Source organism: Xylona heveae (assembly GCF_001619985.1).
Source record: "Xylona heveae TC161 unplaced genomic scaffold L228scaffold_2, whole genome shotgun sequence".
In the NCBI taxonomy this organism is placed as follows: Eukaryota; Fungi; Ascomycota; class Xylonomycetes; order Xylonales; family Xylonaceae; genus Xylona; species Xylona heveae.
The window spans coordinates 210,671-228,940 of record NW_017264194.1 but is presented as its reverse complement, the minus strand read 5'-3'; the positions used below and the strand labels follow the sequence as shown (position 1 = coordinate 228,940).

Below are 18,270 nucleotides of genomic sequence, written 5' to 3'. Positions count from 1 at the left end.
AAAGCCCTCAAGCTCACAGGAGGCTAGAAGGGAAAATCGAGCGAAACGGGACACACGAGTTCGTCGATTAAGGTTTGAAGTGCAAGAAGGTCGACGGTTGTTTGGCCGAACGTCAATCTTGCGATTAAGCGGTCGATCGAACGGAACGTCGAGGAGAAATTTTCTTTTTGCTTTTCAACTTTTTTTTGGAGTTTCTTTGAGAAGCGGATTGAAAGAGCGGGTACGGGAGTGCGCACACGCAGGTTGAGGAGTGTGTGATGAAGAAGAGGAAGGTTGGTGGTGGATGTCGTCGCGGCTTTGATTTGATCCTTGCACACACAAAAATGAAAATGGAAATTTCTTTAGCGCGGCACCTGCCGAAAGGCGAAAAGTGTGGGAGAAGAATCGGGAGTGTGAGGGAAGTTCTGGGAAGGAGCGAGTGCCAGACAGGCAATCGACGCGAGGGCGGCCAGAGCCAAAAGCGGGAAGCGAAAAAAGTCAACCAGCAAGCGAACAAAAGCGGAAGGAACGACAGCCGTCAGGAGGCGATAGGCAACTTCATATGATATGACGATGGCTCAGAAGTACTACGGCGAGGCAAGATACAGATAATTGCAGGTTGTTTCATCTATAGAGGGCCGTTGGGAATATTTCCTTCACCTGTACGAAGTAATTTCTCCCTAAGTTAGCAACAAAGGGACCGAGTGCACTCAATACTTGCTGACTAAGCCCCTAGTCAACGAAGTACGGTCAGAGGAAGTGGCGCCCCCCCAAATATATCCCCGAGAGGGTCAGCAGGTGGCTTCCAGCTGATGTCCAATTTGATTTTGAATTATTTGTGAAAGAAATCTATTTAGTTCATATGACCTAGGAATGACACCAATACGCGGTTATCTGGATTTAAATACAGAGTGAAATAAAGAAGAGCAATTAGAGGAGCACGTAAAAGCACCTATCTCGGTGATGCCAGATTTCAACAACAAAGTCCAACGCCTTCCCAATGCCGCTAAGCAGATTGCACAAACGTACAAAGTCAACATATAAACGTCTTCTTGGCGAAATCCTAGATTTCCTTCTTCAGCTAAGATCAAAACCAGCTCCAGAGTTGACAGCGTAGAGTAATTTCTCCCGTAGCGTATCAGCATCTGAATACCGAGGCAACTTGAGCAGATTTACACAGGTACTTGTGCTTGGAAGCCGGACCTGATCGTCTCCAGCATCCCGAATACTGAAACGCGGGTTCAATTGACCAAATCCGAGCAGAGGCGCTCGTGGTGTCGACGTGACGAACTTGAGAACCTTGCGCCGCTCAGCATCTGAGAGTGACTGCATAACCTGCCAAAATAATTGCACAGATGGGTGCTCCAGATTATCGTCGCCAATCGTGTAAACACCTCCATATAAAGTGTTTCGCCGCAGGTCAAAGACGTCAATCTCGGCTGAAGCGCCACCGACTAAGGTCTGAAGTTCAGATTGATTGAACATGGATAGCCAAGACGGCGGGATAATCTCGCCAAGTCCCCGCAAGAAGGCACTCGTTTGCAGATGAGGCTGTACTTGGAGGCGGTGGCGAGCCATGTATGAAATATATACAAGACGGTTCTCGTTTGTGACAGGTATATCAGATCCGCCAGGGCGTAAGTCGCGAGTGGTAGTTCTGATAGGCCCCTCCATAGTTCCATCAGGCGCCTTGCGTGGCGTTGTGATATTGTCCGTGACTGTGAAATTGAGAGCAAAGTCCTCAACATTTCCAGGGTAATTTTTAAGTTGAAGCTTGATTTGTAATGTTAGTCATCAACATGAGAAGCATTAGCGGGAAGAGAAAAGACAAACCAATCCTTGATACAGACTTTCGTCGAGGTCACGAAGATCGTTAAGATTTGCGCGGTAACCGGATTCCCGCGCAGCCGACCCCGAACCGCCCGTCAAAGCCCATTTGAGAAGGAAGAAAGGAGCAAAGCTGATGTCAACCAAGATACCCTCGTAGAGGCACTTGCCGATTACACGACCGAGGAATTCGTAACGTCGCAGAAGATCTCGGATCTGTTCGTTCCAATCGCGGGAACCTTCACGCACACCTGCTTCCCGTAGCCATTCGCGTCGTTCATCTACTGCAGCAGGATTAGGGTATAGCAAACTCTGATCATTTTCCACGAAAAGGTTGAGATCACTGTCCGGGCTGAACGCTTCGTTGGTCACGCTGGTAAGAAACTCCTTCGTGACACCCCCGCCATCGATGCCCGCCTCGACAGTATCGAACTTGTCCACAAAGGTGATCTGAATGGGTTCTTTCAGACCCTCGCCTAGCTCGTAGAACTGTTCATATGCATCCTCGAACACACTCTCTCGACGAATTTTGGCGTGGTGTTTGCTGATTATCTCCTGTCCAACGGACTGCCCGAGGGGATTGCGTTGGAAAGCAGAGTGCTGCATGATTGACATGCGCCAATTGTCCGGATCGACATGGCCTCCGCGCCTCCGCGTCTGGTCTAACAAGACAAATTCTCGGAAAATTTGCACCCGTGTAGCAAATGGAATGAAAAATGGCATGTTTTGCAGAATCTCTAGGCGGGGTGTGACCGCCTCCAGGTACTTTTTACGTGATGCTTTGCGCTGCTGTTTTCGCAAAAGTTCCAAGTTTCTGGCATGCTGCGTACGCCGGGTCCCAATAATTGTCGTTTGCTCTTGATCTTCAACTTCTAGCTCCTCGAGATTTTCTTCATCGTCGTCATCGGCCTCTTCTAGGCGGTGTCGATTCTCCTCTTCGACAACAACTGCGGGAATAAAGCCCTCCATGTCGAATCGAGAAGTCATCAGCCAATGATCCTTTGGCAAGAATTTGCGTCTCGAACTGTTCGAATTGTTAGTGAAATCACGATCATGAATTTTATTGCATAAGAATCGTACTCTCTCTCGTAGACCATTCGAAGAAGACCGGTAACGACGCCCTTCAAATAGTCCAAACTCATTCCCGTTACCCCACCAATCGCAACTTCTCTAAATTCTTGCTGACCTGACTCAACCATGCGTGAGGGGCTAGGGCCCATATTGGATGTGCTGAAATAGCCCGAAATGACACTGCCATTTGCAGTCGTATCGCTCTCGGCAATGTCTGATGCATTCCAGTACATTGTAAATGCCAAATTCTTCAAGAAAATAGTTAGATCTTTGACGTCTGCGAGTGGTAACGCGCTTTGACGGGTCCACGAGGCTGCGGTACCAAGGCTGACGTGAGCGCTTCCATGAAAGAACTCCTCGTCATCCATGACTTTCAATATGAAGGCGTAGAGTTCGAAAAAAAGAAGAATAATCCTCCATTCTTGGTCCGCCTTTTCGAGCTTATTATTTTCGGTAATGTATGTGGAAGCACGTACTGCATCCTTTAACGGGAGCAATGCAGCCCGCGAGTCACGACTTATAGAACCGAAAAGCTCCGTTTTCCGGACAGCTTGCCAAAAGAACTTAATTGCGGGAATGCGCTCAGCCGATCCATCCATTACCACATCATCGGAAACTGGCACGGAGCCTAAATAGAGCCACATTCGTATTTCGTCCGCACGTCTGGGGAATACCCGGAGAAGGGTTAGGGCATAACTCGCAAGAAGCATTTCTTCGCTCATTGAATAAATCTCCGGCCTGGCCAGTCTCTCTTCACTGGTTTGACTCGACTCGTGCAGTTTGTTAAAGAGTGTACTGATACTTTGCTGGTTCACAAGCGTTAGAAGTTCACGCCGAACAAATGGTGGTAAGGGCAAAGGTTCTCCGCGACTTGCGCCAAGGTCGCCCTCTCGGTCCGAGTAACCACCGATTGGAGTATCTTCAACTTGTATTCGTGAAGCGACTTCGTCAGCAAGAGAGCTGAGGAGTTTGGAGACAATTAAAACATAGTCCGGCTCGGGGAGATGCGCATCGCCTTGATCTAAGCCGTGCGCATTGCGATGAAAGTAGATAAAATACCCTAATATCCAAAGACGAGATTCGCGCTCCTCGGGACTCGAATTTCTTAGTTCCTGGTGCTGTTTCTTCAATTGTTCCGCTAATGCAGCCGCTAGAAGCTTATAATTGATCCCGGATGCTAGAACATCAACACCTCCGAAGAAGCGATCGAGATCCGCTATTCCTAGAAGTTTATAGACAAATCCCTGATATGCGGATAGAGTTTCTGATGTTAAGATCTGCAAGGGAGCTAGCACTGCGGAAAGAAGCAGCTGCCGATCAACTGAGGGTGCTGAGAGAGAATGACGGATTATACTGGATAACGCAGAGTAATATTCCGTGGATACCTGGGAGGTATCTTTCGGCAGTGCTTTGGCAAGGGTTGGGAGCAGGAGCAGGATGGCCTCTGACAGTGACTTAGTGACGGATGGTGGTGTGCTGATAATCAAATATCGAAAGCAAAGTTTCAAAAATCGCCGAAACAACAGATGTTTTTTCTGCAGCACAGGTTGGAGCTGGTTATTGGATAGCGTTTTGAGAAGCCTCCGAATATACCAGTCCATTCGCCATAGCTGCCGCGGATCCCTGAGGCTGACAAAATGGACTAACTCCTGTAATCGGCGGACCGCGTCCTGGTCCGTTGAGAAAGGTGGCAAGTCCGAAGGAATAATTTGATATCCTTCAGGTGTCCAGTTGTTCTCCGTTCCCTTTAGCTCGTAATACTCAGATAACTCTTTTTGCTCCCATTCCTGCCCCCAGGTGTCCTTTAATTTCCGGCGGCTGTTGTGACCTCTCCATATTCGCTGTAGCGTTCTTGCGGCATTTGTTCGTTCGCGCTCAAGTTGCCTTTGTATACGTTCCTGCTGTGCATTCGCTAACGTTGCTTGCGCGACAGGAGCTTGTCGGGAAGCAGCAAGAGAGGCAAATGGATTCGGGTTTCGGCCAGACAAGTTCACCTGCCTGGGGCGGCGAGATGTTCCGGTGAAAGACGGAAACATGATGGGAGGTAAGTTATGGTAAATCAGAAAATGACAGTCGCCGGAGAGGCACGATCTAATGCAGAATGTGAGCAGAGTGTCCTTCTTTGCGTATCTATCAAATCATGACGAGAAATGAGGATTAAAAATGGTGTAAGCACTCTGTAGGCGGAAGCTGGTTGGTGCTATTATATGCTCTCACTGACACATGCATACGCCATACTAAGTTTACAGCTTGACGGTCTCGCTGGGGGGGAAGCCAAGTCGTCATTCGCTTATCTGATAAAGGCATCCTGCGTCGCCGGCCGCTGCGGCTTGCGCCCTTCTTGCGATGTAGAAATATTGTAAATTTACAACTTATGCTTCGTCCTAATCGACGACCAAGTTACATTACGGTTTTGATAAGGCCTTTGTGTAAACCAAACCTTCCTTGCTAGCCCAGGATGATATGACAACGTAGAGGAAGCTTTTCAACCCACAATCAACTATAGCAGACAATGCGGAACGGACACTCGAAATTATATTTGTTTTGCAGTGAAGAGGGACTCATTTTGAAGTATATTATTGCTGTGTATGAATGATGATTGAAGATAGATGGTGCAGAAATGCCGAACATGCGATACAACACTGAAAAGCCGTGGCTTGTCCAACAGAAGTAGCTTCTACTCTCCCCCAAGACATGTAGAAGCTCAATCCAAAATGTTGTGGTAAGGTGTAAAAAATCTAAACTTTGTACAGTAGGACCGGAGAAGCGCTCCAGCGACTTCATTACATAGCCAATCCAGTAACAAGAGGGTCCATCCAGTAAACTCCGAATATAGCAACTGCCACATCGTCAATAGAGCGCCTAGTTGAGCGCATGTTTCGAGATACTAACATGCAAATCTCACTTTTTAATCTTGGCCGTTTTCCTCTTTCCAGCGAGTGAGGTAGCGCATGGCACTGAGGCCGCCTTGGGGATCATTCTCAAATCGGCCGCGAGCAGACTTGATATTTTTGCTCACAAACGGAGTTAACTGTACGAATTGTGTTAATATATATAGCAAAAATCCATTTAGCCAAAATGCTTACCTGACAATCCTGGAGCGCTTCGGGTACAACATAGGTTCGCACTTTGTTCCATTCGATGATATATCCTCCATGTTTCGTGTGACGACCCATTGATCCGGAGCCGGTTCCCTTGTAATATCCACCATTGACCTGCTTTGTAGTCAACGCAAGCCGTCGTAGCCGCTTAAGCAGAGGTTGGGTAGGTTTGAACATGTTGATTGCGATTGTGATGGCCGAAAAGATTGAAGATGCTCCAATCAGTTCGATATTATTGGGTTCGGAAATTCAGACGGCAGTGGTTGTCTGTCAGCGGAATTTACCGAACGAAAAGTTCGTGGCAGCCGACCGCCTTCAAAACAATTTTGGTTCAGTTTTAGCGAATCCTTGGGCATCGTACTCGAGCCAAATTTCATTGTGCCTCGAAGAACTTGTTACATATTTACTCTTCGGCCGTGTGAAGAAGAGACAAAATGCCTGGAAGGAAGTGGACATCTCAGCCAGCGGCTGGTCCCGCGGCCGGGCGCACTCGAGCTCCCAAAAATCCCCAGAAACGTTCTTTGAATGCTTTCTCCATTGCATCTCACCAGAATCCTGAGCGCATGAAGGTCCGACCGCATCGGCTTGGGGACATTGATGAAGATAATGGAAGAAGAAAAAGACAAAAGTTAGATGGAGCGGGCAGTAACGATTATACGCAGGAGCGGTCTGATGACGACGGAATTGACGCCGAAGACGGCAGCGACAGTGAGGGCAACGAGTGGCGCCTAGGCCAAGTAGACAGTGACGACGACAGCGACCTTGACAGTGAAGAGGCATTTGGTGAAAGCGACGACGATCGGTTTGAGGGCTTTACCTTCAGAGGCAGTTCCAGCAACAAGAATTCAAAGAAGAAAAAAGCTCCTAACGCCGACATCGACCTCAACGAGAACGAGGAGGATGACGCCGGAAGCAACGGATCTGATGAAGATGGCGATAGCTTGGGCGAGGATGCTGTGGACCTCGCAACTATGCTAGATAATGACGAGGAAGAATCTGGCAGCGAGCAAGCGTCAAAAGCAAAATCCTCTCGCAAAGCTGCGGCCTCTGATGGAGAACAGGAGAGCAATGAGGATTCCGAAAACTCAGAGGAAGAATCAGACGATGAAGGCTCTGCGTTCTCAATGTCTGATGATGAGGGGCAAGGTGAGGACCTGGCCCGACTCTCGGCATTGCAGAGCCTGGTGTCGAACCTCCCGTCGGGCTCCACAGACCAAACCAACAAACGTCACCAGGGCACAGATGCACATGAATCGACCGCCCCTTCGGACTACGCTTTGAACGCCTCACAGAAGCTCTCCATTGCCGATCTTCTCCCTTCCGTGACCGACCCTGGCCTTAAAAAGTCCCTTAAGCTTCTCTCATCCGAACAACAAAAGGCGCCCAGCAAGCGAAATGGTATCCCAGGCAAGCTTGAAGCTCCTCTTCCAAAGCGCCAGCAGGACCGACTTGACCGAGAGGCGGCATACGAGAAGAGCAAGGAGACTCTGGACCGATGGATAGATACTGTCAAACATAATCGAAGGGCGGAACATTTATCTTTCCCGCTTGCCGACCCGAGCGCCGATGCGGCACAGGGTCGTGGTCGGTCGTTGGCTACTACTTCTACCCAACCTCTAACCGAGCTCGAATCTGCAATTCACGAAATAATGCAACAGAGCGGTTTGGCGGATCAGAATGGCAAGTCTGAGGAGGACCAGATACGAGAGTTTGAGGAGTTAAAGGCAAATAAACTTCCTCTTGAAGAGGTTCAAGCCAGGAGGGCAGAGCTTCGCAAAGCTCGGGAACTACTTTTCCGAGAGGAATCTAGGGCGAAAAGGATCAAGAAGATCAAGAGCAAGTCCTACCGCAGGGTACATCGGAAACAACGAGAGAGGGAGGAGCAGGCTGAGCGAGATGCGCTTACGGCTGCTGGTGTTGAGATGTCCGAGGATGAGGCTGAGCGCGTACACCGCAGAAGGGCCGAAGAACGAATGGGTGGTCGACATAAGTCAAGCAAGTGGGCCAAAGGGGTCAAAGAAAGTGGAAGGGCTGCATGGGATGATGATGCAAGACATGGTGTCACGGAAATGGCGCGAAGGGATGACGATCTTAGACGCCGTATCGAAGGAAAGACAGTTCGCAATGAAAGCGAGAGCGGCTCAGATCTTTCTGACGAAGATGACCAAATCTCCGAAGGAGAGGACGAAGAAGATAGCGATGAAGCTTCTGCAGGTAGACTTCGGCGGCAGCTTGATCGGGCTGACGGAGAACCTACGCCAGATGGCAACGGACGATCAATCGGTTCCAAGCTTGCCAATATGAAATTTATGCAACGAGCGGAGGCAGCCCAGAAATTGCAAAATGATGCCGAGGCAGCACAGTTACGAAGAGAGTTAGCAGGAGAAGAAACGTCATCCGCAGAAGAAGACGATGATTCAGCGCATGTGGGACGCAGAAAGTTCGGGCCCGCTTCAAACGTCACCACTCCTCTTCAAAAGGGCACTCCTCGCAATGAATTTGAGGAACGACTAGATTCAGAGGATGAGCCAGAAGAAGAATCAAAAAAGGAAGATGATGATGTTGAAATCATCCTTGACAAAGAGTCTACACACAAGCCTACTTCTGTACAAGCTCGCAAATCTGCAACCGAACAGAGACTCAGTCGGCAGCCCAAGAATTCGACGCAGCTTCCTGACGCTGACACGCAAGAAAACCCTTGGCTAGTTGCTCCTGCGAAAAAGACCGCGGCAGAACACTCGGCTCCAGTCCTCGGCCTTAATACTGGGGTGTCACACCCATCAAAATCCGGATTCGGACAGTCCAAAGGCAAACCCTCGGCGGAGAAATCGGGCAAATCTGCTCCTAAGTCTCAGGCCAGCGGAAAGCAACAAAGTGCTGTAGTCATCGGCCAAGAAGAAGATACAAGTGATAGTGAGGATTCTGAAGCTGGTAATCCTCAACTACCATTTGTGTTGCGCAACCAAGATCTCGTGAAGAAGGCCTTTGCAGGAGATGAGGTTGTGGCAGATTTTGAAGATGAGAAGAAGCAAACAGCTGAGGATGAAGATGAAAAGGTTGTTGATAATATGCTTCCTGGCTGGGGTAGCTGGGCGGGTGCCGGCGTAAGCAAGAAACAGGAGAAACGAAACAAAGGCAGATTTTTGAGCAAGGAAGAAGGCATCAAGAAAGATCAGCGCAAAGATGCGAAGCTGGACCGCGTGATTATCAATGAGAAACGGGTGAAGAAGGTATGTCCGATTGAGACAGTGGAGAAAATTCTGAATAGTGACTGACCACGTATGCGAACTCTGCAGAATGCCAAATATCTCGCTTCAAGCCTCCCTCATCCTTTTGAGACGCGCCAGCAATATGAAAGATCCTTGCGTCTTCCTGTCGGACCAGAATGGACGACGAAAGAAACCTTCCAGTCGGCGACGAAGCCACGCGTCATGGTCAAACGAGGAGTCATCACACCTATGGATCGGCCCACGGTTTGAAGCAATTTTTTTTTTCTTTTGCGTCGAGTAGTTTGTAGAATGTTATCAAAAGTTACCTTTCATTACGCACAAATATGGTGGGGCGTCGTCATGATGGGATTTCCTCTATACATGCCCATCCATCCCCTTCGATTTTCATTAGTCACAGTGGGCACTTGATGCGCTTATAGATTATAATAACATATTATCTAAAGAGTTGCGCGTCGCAAGGTCTTGACACAGAAGGATTTCAGGATAGTACCAACGTGATCATGCCAAGAGGTGGCCAGAGCGCACTGCTGAGAGGGGCGCGACAAATAACAAGACGAAACATGATGATCACCCCTCATGTTCGAGGTCCAAGTGTTGTGTCGGCGTCGAGGATGATAACCAGAAACAGATTGGTCCTCCTTTCGGAAGCGGTTGTGGCTCAGGGTGCAGATACCCCCAGCCCGACCTCACACGTTGAATCTTCACCAACCACTGTCAGGTCAGCAGATGAGAATGAGACTCGATTCCTCACATCAATGATCAACCTTCCTGATCTGGCCATCTTCTCCACCGTCGGTGCGCCAGAGATGGAGGTCAGACTGCTCTGAATATGAGCGCCTTGCCAATTCTAGAAGTGGATCTTGTTGTTTTCCCCCAGCGCCTGTCCTTTTTGCTCATTCATTCTCAATGATTATTACCCCGCTGCCCTTCTGTGCATCACATTATACTTGTCCGTATGATTGATTAAGCATCGTCATTGTTTCATATGTGTAGCTATAGGGAGTGGCAATCGGCATCACGACCATGACGAAGAGTTTCCCCAGTTCTGTGTTCGAGCATGATAAATACTAGCTATCTTCCCCCAGATTACTTGGCACGGAACATGTTCTCCGATTGAGATCTTGCATCTTAACTTACCGTCTCGTGTTCCTGTTCACTGACTGTTACGTCGCTTGTTTTATCCCTGGCAAACACCCCACCTTCTTCTTCTCGTTCCTGCTTTGTATCATCTTATCGCTTCGTATCGATCTTTGTTCCTAGACACTGCCTCTTCTGCTGCTGCATTCCGAACTTTCCATCTGCGTAACGTGCATCTCGCATCGACTTTGAGATTCTGCAAAACCCCCACGCGTTTGCATCGATACCGGTGCGGCTGACCGCCACATACCTCAACGCCCTACAAGGTCGGTACCGGCTACTACGAGGTAAGGTGCTAGGTAGTTATAGCGCACATTCCTTCTTTCTTACCCATTTCAGTATTTTGTTGTTGTGTGCTTTTGTGTCACTCTGTTTCCCATCTGTAATCTTCATTTGAAGACCCGATGCGCTCTTTGGTCGATATTTTCGGCTCTTGTTCTTCTTTTTTTCACCTTCTTCTCTTCGCGCCAAAAAAGTGCACATTTTAAGATATTAATACTTGCCCACCTACTGGGCAATAACGACCCGCCAGCCACGATTTATGAGAAGTCTAGAGACGATTTATGATAACGACCAACCTGAAACGATAACGGCCTTAAAATCCACGAGAATACTTGATCGCTCTACTAGACTTATTCTCTTTTGCACGTGGCGCTGAGATCACGAGCAATTTTCTTCAAAGCCAGATTTGGCAAATTTTCAATATCGCAAAACGCCCTTCTCCCAAATTCGCGATATTTCAATAGATACTAGATTGTTCTGTCGTTTATCATTGGGATTATTTTTTTTTGTTTCCTCCTATTAACATTTATATAGCTCACAATGCGAATATGGATATTCTCATGGATCGCAAAGCTGATTCTGCTTTTAGCTCTTCAAGACCCCGTCAAAGCTATTCCCTTTCCCGAATTATCGACTTATCAGCCTCCCGGAAAGAGCTTTCTCGGCGTGAACGGGCCCGGACCAGTTCCAACATCTGGCCCACCAGTGCCAGACTATAATGTGCGTATTTGCTATTTGTCCCCTGCTTCCATTCCCCTCTGAAGCGAGCGATGCGGACAAAATGTAGCTTATGCTTCTCGCAGATATTGACGGACCTTCTTCACGCAACGGAACGGCTACAAACCGTTGAAACCACTGAGACACTTGTCATCTACGAAACCTTCGAGCAACTTACCTTTCATCTGCCTGAGCCCACGTGCACTTCAACTACTGTTACCAACTCCAAGGACCTGGCTTCAGCGAAATTGCCTACTCCTAGCCCGACTACTCTTTTTAGTACATTGTCTGAAACCGTCATCTCCAGTTCAACTGGTTCCAAGTCACCCAGCATGTCTTCGAATATCTTTGTTCCAGTTAGCACGGGCGCTCTTCCCAGCGTGATAGGCAGTCGGCCTGATCACCCTGTCCCCCGCTTGGGCATTGTCAGTAATTTCTGGTTCTTGTGCTATCCATGTTACGTCGGACTGACAGCTACACTAGTCAAACCAATCCACACCACTATCAACAAACAAATTCTACGCAAATCTGTTTTTGGGGAACCAAAACCAAGGGGCATGGACCCACCCATACTCTGTTTCCTGGGCCAAAGGAACAGGGAATGCGGCAAGCTGGGGCCTGAGCGTCTCACATATTGAAGCAAGCCAGAGAGTAAGGCCTTTTCCAAGCATGCACCAGGTAATTCTAGCTGATCTAGGTAGGCGTACGGCCCAGGAAATCCAGTGCAGTATTTTATCAAGTACGGTGCCTCCTTCATATATATAAAATAATGGATCTGACGGAAATTCGCAGTCCCATTGGTATTCAGTCAATGATTCTATCTGCTGTTGGGCTTGGAAGGTCCGTATCATCTCCCGCTACTAATGAAGAAGTTCTAATCGGTACTCATCTAGCGATACCACTCTTACAACGAGTGAATTGACTGCTTTCTCTGTGAATGTGCATCTATCCCAGAGCGCAGGCGCACCTCCAGCAGTCACGATTCCACTTGTTCAAGGCATGGGATTTATCACTGCCATCTATAGCTATTCTGCACCAGTCATCCAGAGCAGCGTCTTTTTCCGCTCCTTGAGCGCCGTCCAATCACCCCAGAGCGGCGTCGCAAAGTATCAAGTCACCCTTGAGGATAACAGCATTGTCAGCCGCCTCCCATAATTTTATTTGCGTTCAATTTACTAACCTTATCTAGTGGCTGATCTACCTGACCGCCTCTAGTGGATCACCAGTGGCATTGCAACAAATCTCAAACACAGTTATCCAAGCGCCCGCGGAATTTAATGGGACTGTACAGATTGCAAAGGTCCCGCAAGGCAATACCACGGCTCAAAGCACCTACGATGCAGCTGCCGGTGTATATGCGACGACGGCTCAAGTCTCAGGTAGTGTCTCCGGAAGTGTTGGCAGCTACAGCCTGAGCTGGACAAAAGCCGGGAAGACCAGCAACACGCTGCTCATGTTTGCCCTTCCTCACCATGTGCAGTCATTCTCCTCTGGGACCAAGTCTGGTGTGACTGGCATCCAACTCCAAACAACGACAAAGGGAATCGCAACTGCAGTCGTCGCAGACTCATGGACTTTGACCGAAAGCAGTCTCCCGACAGACATGGGATTTGCGCCTTGGAGCCCATCGCTACGCAGCGTCACAAGCCTTTCGGCGGCTGCTATTCAGCTGATTCAGAGCGTGGGGGCTAGCGAAGTATCCCAGGACATGAATGCGCAAACCAACTTGAATAGCATGTATTTTAGTGGCAAGGTAAGGTCTTGACTAGCACATCATCACTGCCATGTTGATATGCTTACATACTCTTCTCAGGCGCTTAGCAAGTTTGCAACTATTGTTTACACCTTACACGATCTTGGTCAGCGGCCCGACTTGGCAGCCACTGGGCTTGCTTCATTGAAGAAAGCATTTGCGCTTTTCGCTTCGAATCAACAACAATATCCGTTGGTCTATGAAAGTAGGCAGCAAACTGAATACGTATATGATTTGCAGAGCTAACTCTTCTCCAGCGGCCTGGAAAGGTGTCGTCTCCACTGCCTCTTATGCAACAAATGATAGCGGAGCAGATTTCGGCAATACTTATTACAGTATGTTGCGAGGTTCGCTGATGGAGGACTGCACTGACGTGTTGAGTAGATGATCACCATTTCCACTATGGCTATTTCATCCATACCGCCGCTGTCATCGGCTACCTGGACCCGTCCTGGCTAGCTGCCAATCAAGCGTGGGTTAACATGCTTGTTCGCGATGTAAGCATCGATCAAGGGCTCTGTTAAGAGGAATTTGAAAATGGCTAAATTGTTAAACCCAGGTGGCCAACCCGAGCACTGCCGACCCTTACTTTCCTGTTTCGCGTTCCTTTGATTGGTATCATGGGCACTCATGGGCAAAAGGCCTCTTCGAATCTGGGGACTCGAAGGACGAAGAGTCATCCTCTGAAGATGCGATGTGCGCATATGCGATTAAGATGTGGGGCAAGACGATTGGTGATGCCAACATGGAGGCTCGAGGCAATCTGATGCTCGCAATCCTTGCGCGGACACTGCACGACTACTTTTTGATGGAGAGCACTAACACTATTCAGCCCGCTAATTTCATAGGCAACAAGGTCACGGGAATTGTAAGTTTTCAGGTTTCTCTCAAAGATGTGACGAGGCTAACATTGCTTCAGTTATTCGAGAATAAGATTGACCATACGACATACTTTGGAACGAACCCTGAATATATTGAAGGGTAGGAATACCCCTCGACTTGGCGCATATTCTGGAATGGCTTGATGGCTAATGTGTCGTAGAATTCACATGATTCCATTGAACCCTAGCTCGGCATTGACACGAACTCAAAATTTTGTGTCGGAGGAGTGGGCGACGTACTTTAACAATGGCCGCGTCGATCAAGTCGCAGGCGGCTGGAGAGGCATATTATATGCTAATCTGGCCATTATCGACCCCGTCACATCGTATAACTTCTTTGCCCAAAGCAATTTTGATGCGAGCTGGCTTGACGGAGGGGCCAGCCGCACGTGGTATCTGGCTTACAGTGCTGGTGAGTGCCTTTTGTTTAATTTTTTTTTTCTCTTCCTTTCTCTCCCCTTCTTTACCCCTGCTGACGAGCCTTCAAGGTCTTGGCGGATCGAAATGATTGCAATTTGCATTTTGTAGGGTATTCTTGATAGCTGTTGCACGAGAGGCTTTCTTTGAATGATCCAGTCAATTCAATTAGCAGAGTATTATTGTGAGCTCGAGGTTTACGGGCACGCGTTCGCTCGTTGCGGCTGTTTATTCTAGCACCTTTGTCTATTTGTTCAAGTAGCACGCGACCATTCTAAGCAGTTGCGCACAATCAATTCAGGGTATCATGGAATCGTAGGATAATCCTGTCTGTCAGTGAAGATGAAACATGTTGTTTTGAGGCATTTGTTCTAGCATTGAATTTGACACGTAGACTTTGTATTCCTAGTTTGTCAAGGCAAACTGTAAAGATGGCTCCCAATGTTTGAAAGTGAGGTTGGGGTGAAGGTGGTCATGTCGTCTGCCAAGGAAGGCTGTGCTGCATTAGCGCCCATGAAAGAGCTGGGATGACGGGAGATTGATTGACGTGGGTCAAGTTGATCGTCGCAAAGTATATACCAAACTCGGACCACAACATGACGACTTACCCGAAAGTCTCAATGTTTCACCCTCTTGGAAAGAGCGCTGAACCTTGAAAGCAACAGCTGAACCGGCATCGCCCCAGTGTGATTGTGATAAGGAAGTTGCATTACGGAGTACTCGTACGGAGGTAATTGAATAGCGAGCAGGGTGACAGCCATACTATACGTTAGACCCCTTTCTTCCCCACACAATTGTGTATATCTGTGCCCTCAATCTTCCGAGAGCTCTTTGCACAATTTGAAATTGATCACGCTGACTGAGCTTAGACGTCCAGAGGGTCGACCCTGTCTCAAGTTTCTCCTGTCGATCGAAAGCTGAATCGCAATTGGATTCGTGCTCCCACAAAAGGCTTGAAGCTACTCGATCGCACCAAGCTTCCCTCCTTACGATCCGTGGTTCAAACCGGATTCGGGTCCCTACCCGCCCCAAAACTACTTCACTTCCGGCGACCACTTTTCTCCCACTGAGCAAAGCTTGAATCCACATTGCGATCTAGTCCTCCTCTACTTTCGGGCAAACGTGTCGATACCACTGCTGTTCATCTTATAGCTACTCTGCTCACAATGGGTACGTTCATAATTGCAGAAGCTCTCATTTAGAGCCACGCGTCTTTTTTTTCATGTGCCGCAAGCTTTTCCCGGAGCAATTAAGCCACTCAACCACTGCATATCTGTTCCTCTGCTCGATTTGAACTATTGTCTTGGCATATCCGCCGTGAGCGCCTTGACTGCGCACCGCCGCAAAAGTCAACTGTTGCTCTCTTATCCTCTTAGCCTTGTCCGCACCCCCATCTCTATTCATCTTATCAGACCAGCCCTTCTGTCGTCACCTTCTTTTTTTTCCCTTCTTTACTCCGCATCACAATCCCTGGCCCTGTCATTCTTTCATACCAACCCTGGGCCGAATCATCCATTGTCATTTGAGCGTCAAGTAGACTTGTGAGTAGTGGCTTGGTGTGCAAGGCTTCAGCTCATCCTGTCATTTTTTTTTTCTGCGCAGAAATTGTGCGTTTGCATTGCGAAAAAATCAGGCTAACCAAAATTCAATTTGCAACATATTAGCTTCTCAAATCAGGAAAAATCTCAAGCGCGAGTTTTATGGAAGAACGAGGTCGAACATGTCCATTCCACGAAATGACACGAACGAGCGCACGGGCCTGCTAGGGAGAACTACCTCGTCTGGGTCGCAATACCATCATGAAGAGCATCCAGTCTGGAAGAGATGGCCAGTGAACGTTTACCATGTGACGAGAGCAACATTGGTTAGCAATTATGTCAATGCTCTTTTGGTGTTTGTGCCTCTGGGAATCATCGCCGGTGCGCTGCACTGGAATCCGACTGCCATCTTTGTGCTGAACTTTTTCGCCATCATCCCATTGGCCTCGCTGCTCAGCTTTGCGACAGAAGAGTTGTCGGTCAAGTTGGGCGAGACTCTTGGTGGACTGCTCAATGCTACATTTGGCAATGCAGTAGAGCTTATTGTAAGCCAATGCGCCCTACCCTCTTCATGGCACAGCTTCACAAGTTGCAAGAATTAGGACATGGAAACATGGCAACTAATTTGACTCAATTCTAGGTTAGCATTGTTGCGCTCAAGAACAATGAGATTCGAATCGTCCAGTCCAGCATGCTTGGCAGCATCCTGTCCAATATTCTTCTTGTATGTCTGGCAATTTTTTTTCCCCCCTTGGGAAGGTCAAATGGAAGCAATTTGAATCTAATAGTCATGGCAGGTTCTGGGGTGCTGCTTCTTCGCCGGCGGTCTCTACTACGAAGAGCAAGAGTTCAACGAAACCGTCGCGTCAACAATGTCATCCCTCATGGCAGTTGCGTCGGCGTCGCTCATAATCCCAGCAACCCTCTACGCCGTGCTCAGCCGATCCAAGTCGAAGACTGAAGACAACATTCTGATTCTCTCCCATGGCACGGCCATCATCCTCCTGATCCTTTACATATTGTACCTCGTATTCCAGCTCAAGACCCACACCCGGCTTTTTGAGGACGCGCCCAAGAAGAATCCTGCGGTATCTGGCGATGCGGAAGCAAACGGAGACATCCCCGCGCAAGTCGTCAGCGCCACGGCCGGTACCGCAGCAGACGACGAGGAAGAGCAAGAAGAGGAGGAACACATTCTCAACCCGTGGGCCGCGGGAGTCGCGCTTGTCGTGGTCACCGTCTTGGTCGCCGTCTGCGCAGAGTATCTCGTCGACAGCATCGACTCGATTGTGGAAACGTCTCACATCTCCAAGACCTTTATCGGTCTCGTTCTCTTGCCCATTGTCGGAAATGCCGCCGAGCACGTCACTGCCGTTGTCGTTGCCATTAAAAATAAGATGAACCTCGCCATCGGCGTGGCTATTGGAAGCAGCATGCAGATTGCCTTGCTCGTCACTCCGTTCTTGGTCATTCTCGGCTGGATCATGGACCGGCCCATGACCTTGCACTTCCAGACCTTTGAAACCGTCGTCTTCTTCCTCTCCGTCCTCGTCACAAACTACCTTATCCAAGACGGAAAGTCAAACTACCTCGAAGGCGCCATGTTACTGGGAACGTAAGTAGACCTTCCCTTTCATGTATTCATTTCTTTACGCTATCCTTTTGCCTGGCCAACTATTTGTCTGTTTACGTTCATATGATGCTAACTCACAGGCTAGATATATCATCATCGCTCTTGCCTTTTACATTTACCCCGATGACGCCCCGGATATTGGATCTCTCATTGGATCTTAAATGCTCCAATGAATGCAATCTTTGCCACTCTGCCACTCCGCCACATCTATTCGGTCTGGCCTTGGTGTTCAATCATCGTCAATCTGACCTGGTCTCCTCGTATTCCATCTCCAATAATTTGATCCGGTTTCCGTAAAATGCCTTACCTACTCGATCCAATCTCTACGTCCAAGATACCTACCTCCTTATTTTTTTTTTAATCTCCGTCTAAACTCGCGAATACAGCCTCGATATTCCAACTTACAAAGTCAATTCGGAATGTGAGAGGTTTCTTTTTTCATTTCATTTGCTGAAGGAAATTGTATTTAAAAAGCTGAGCAAACCAATTACAATTGAATTCCAATTTTTGCATAAAGTCCAACAGAAAGATACCTGCGAGGCGTTTGATATTCCTCTTTTTTTTTGGCCTCATAATGTCCTGATGTTCCAATAATTTGATCGTGCCTAGGTGCCGGGGTTTATTCAATTTCTTTCACTTTGTGCCTATGTGCATATGTGCCTATGCCATTTCTAGCTTCCTTGTCCTTTTCTTTCCCCCTCGTC

The 18,270-nt window shown here is 48.3% G+C and overlaps 5 protein-coding genes across 5 annotated transcripts; 3 read left to right on the top strand and 2 right to left on the bottom strand.

Moving 5' to 3' along the window:
* Positions 1-808: 808 nt before the first annotated feature.
* On the bottom strand, positions 809-5,104 carry L228DRAFT_217271 (IQ and HECT domain protein). The gene is made up of 3 exons (XM_018330147.1): positions 2,887-5,104; positions 1,813-2,830; positions 809-1,752 (listed from the first exon to the last, which is right to left on the bottom strand). The coding sequence occupies exons 1-3, from the start codon at positions 4,911-4,913 to the stop codon at positions 1,057-1,059; spliced, it is 3,741 nt and encodes a 1,246-aa protein (XP_018190443.1). The 5' UTR covers positions 4,914-5,104; the 3' UTR covers positions 809-1,056.
* A 681-nt stretch (positions 5,105-5,785) lies between these two features.
* L228DRAFT_265398 (50S ribosomal protein-like protein YmL27) lies at positions 5,786-6,155 on the bottom strand (the record flags this gene model as incomplete). Its single annotated transcript, XM_018334694.1, has 2 exons — positions 5,786-5,908; positions 5,964-6,155. The coding sequence occupies 2 exons, from the start codon at positions 6,153-6,155 to the stop codon at positions 5,786-5,788; spliced, it is 315 nt and encodes a 104-aa protein (XP_018190442.1).
* Positions 6,156-6,312: 157 nt separating this feature from the next.
* On the top strand, positions 6,313-9,583 carry L228DRAFT_57827 (Utp14-domain-containing protein). The gene is made up of 2 exons (XM_018336722.1): positions 6,313-9,208; positions 9,275-9,583. Exons 1-2 carry the CDS (start codon positions 6,413-6,415, stop codon positions 9,455-9,457), a joined length of 2,979 nt encoding a protein of 992 aa, XP_018190441.1. The 5' UTR covers positions 6,313-6,412; the 3' UTR covers positions 9,458-9,583.
* A 2,093-nt stretch (positions 9,584-11,676) lies between these two features.
* Positions 11,677-14,506, top strand: L228DRAFT_207838 (glycoside hydrolase family 81 protein; the record flags this gene model as incomplete). Its single annotated transcript, XM_018329738.1, has 12 exons — positions 11,677-11,769; positions 11,828-11,995; positions 12,046-12,083; positions 12,137-12,184; positions 12,238-12,481; positions 12,534-13,097; positions 13,158-13,302; positions 13,355-13,432; positions 13,482-13,594; positions 13,657-13,965; positions 14,017-14,078; positions 14,140-14,506. 12 exons carry the CDS (start codon positions 11,677-11,679, stop codon positions 14,504-14,506), a joined length of 2,229 nt encoding a protein of 742 aa, XP_018190440.1.
* A 1,609-nt stretch (positions 14,507-16,115) lies between these two features.
* Positions 16,116-17,727, top strand: L228DRAFT_265395 (vacuolar H+/Ca2+ exchanger; the record flags this gene model as incomplete). Its single annotated transcript, XM_018334693.1, has 4 exons — positions 16,116-16,478; positions 16,574-16,657; positions 16,731-17,548; positions 17,652-17,727. 4 exons carry the CDS (start codon positions 16,116-16,118, stop codon positions 17,725-17,727), a joined length of 1,341 nt encoding a protein of 446 aa, XP_018190439.1.
* Positions 17,728-18,270: the final 543 nt, after the last annotated feature.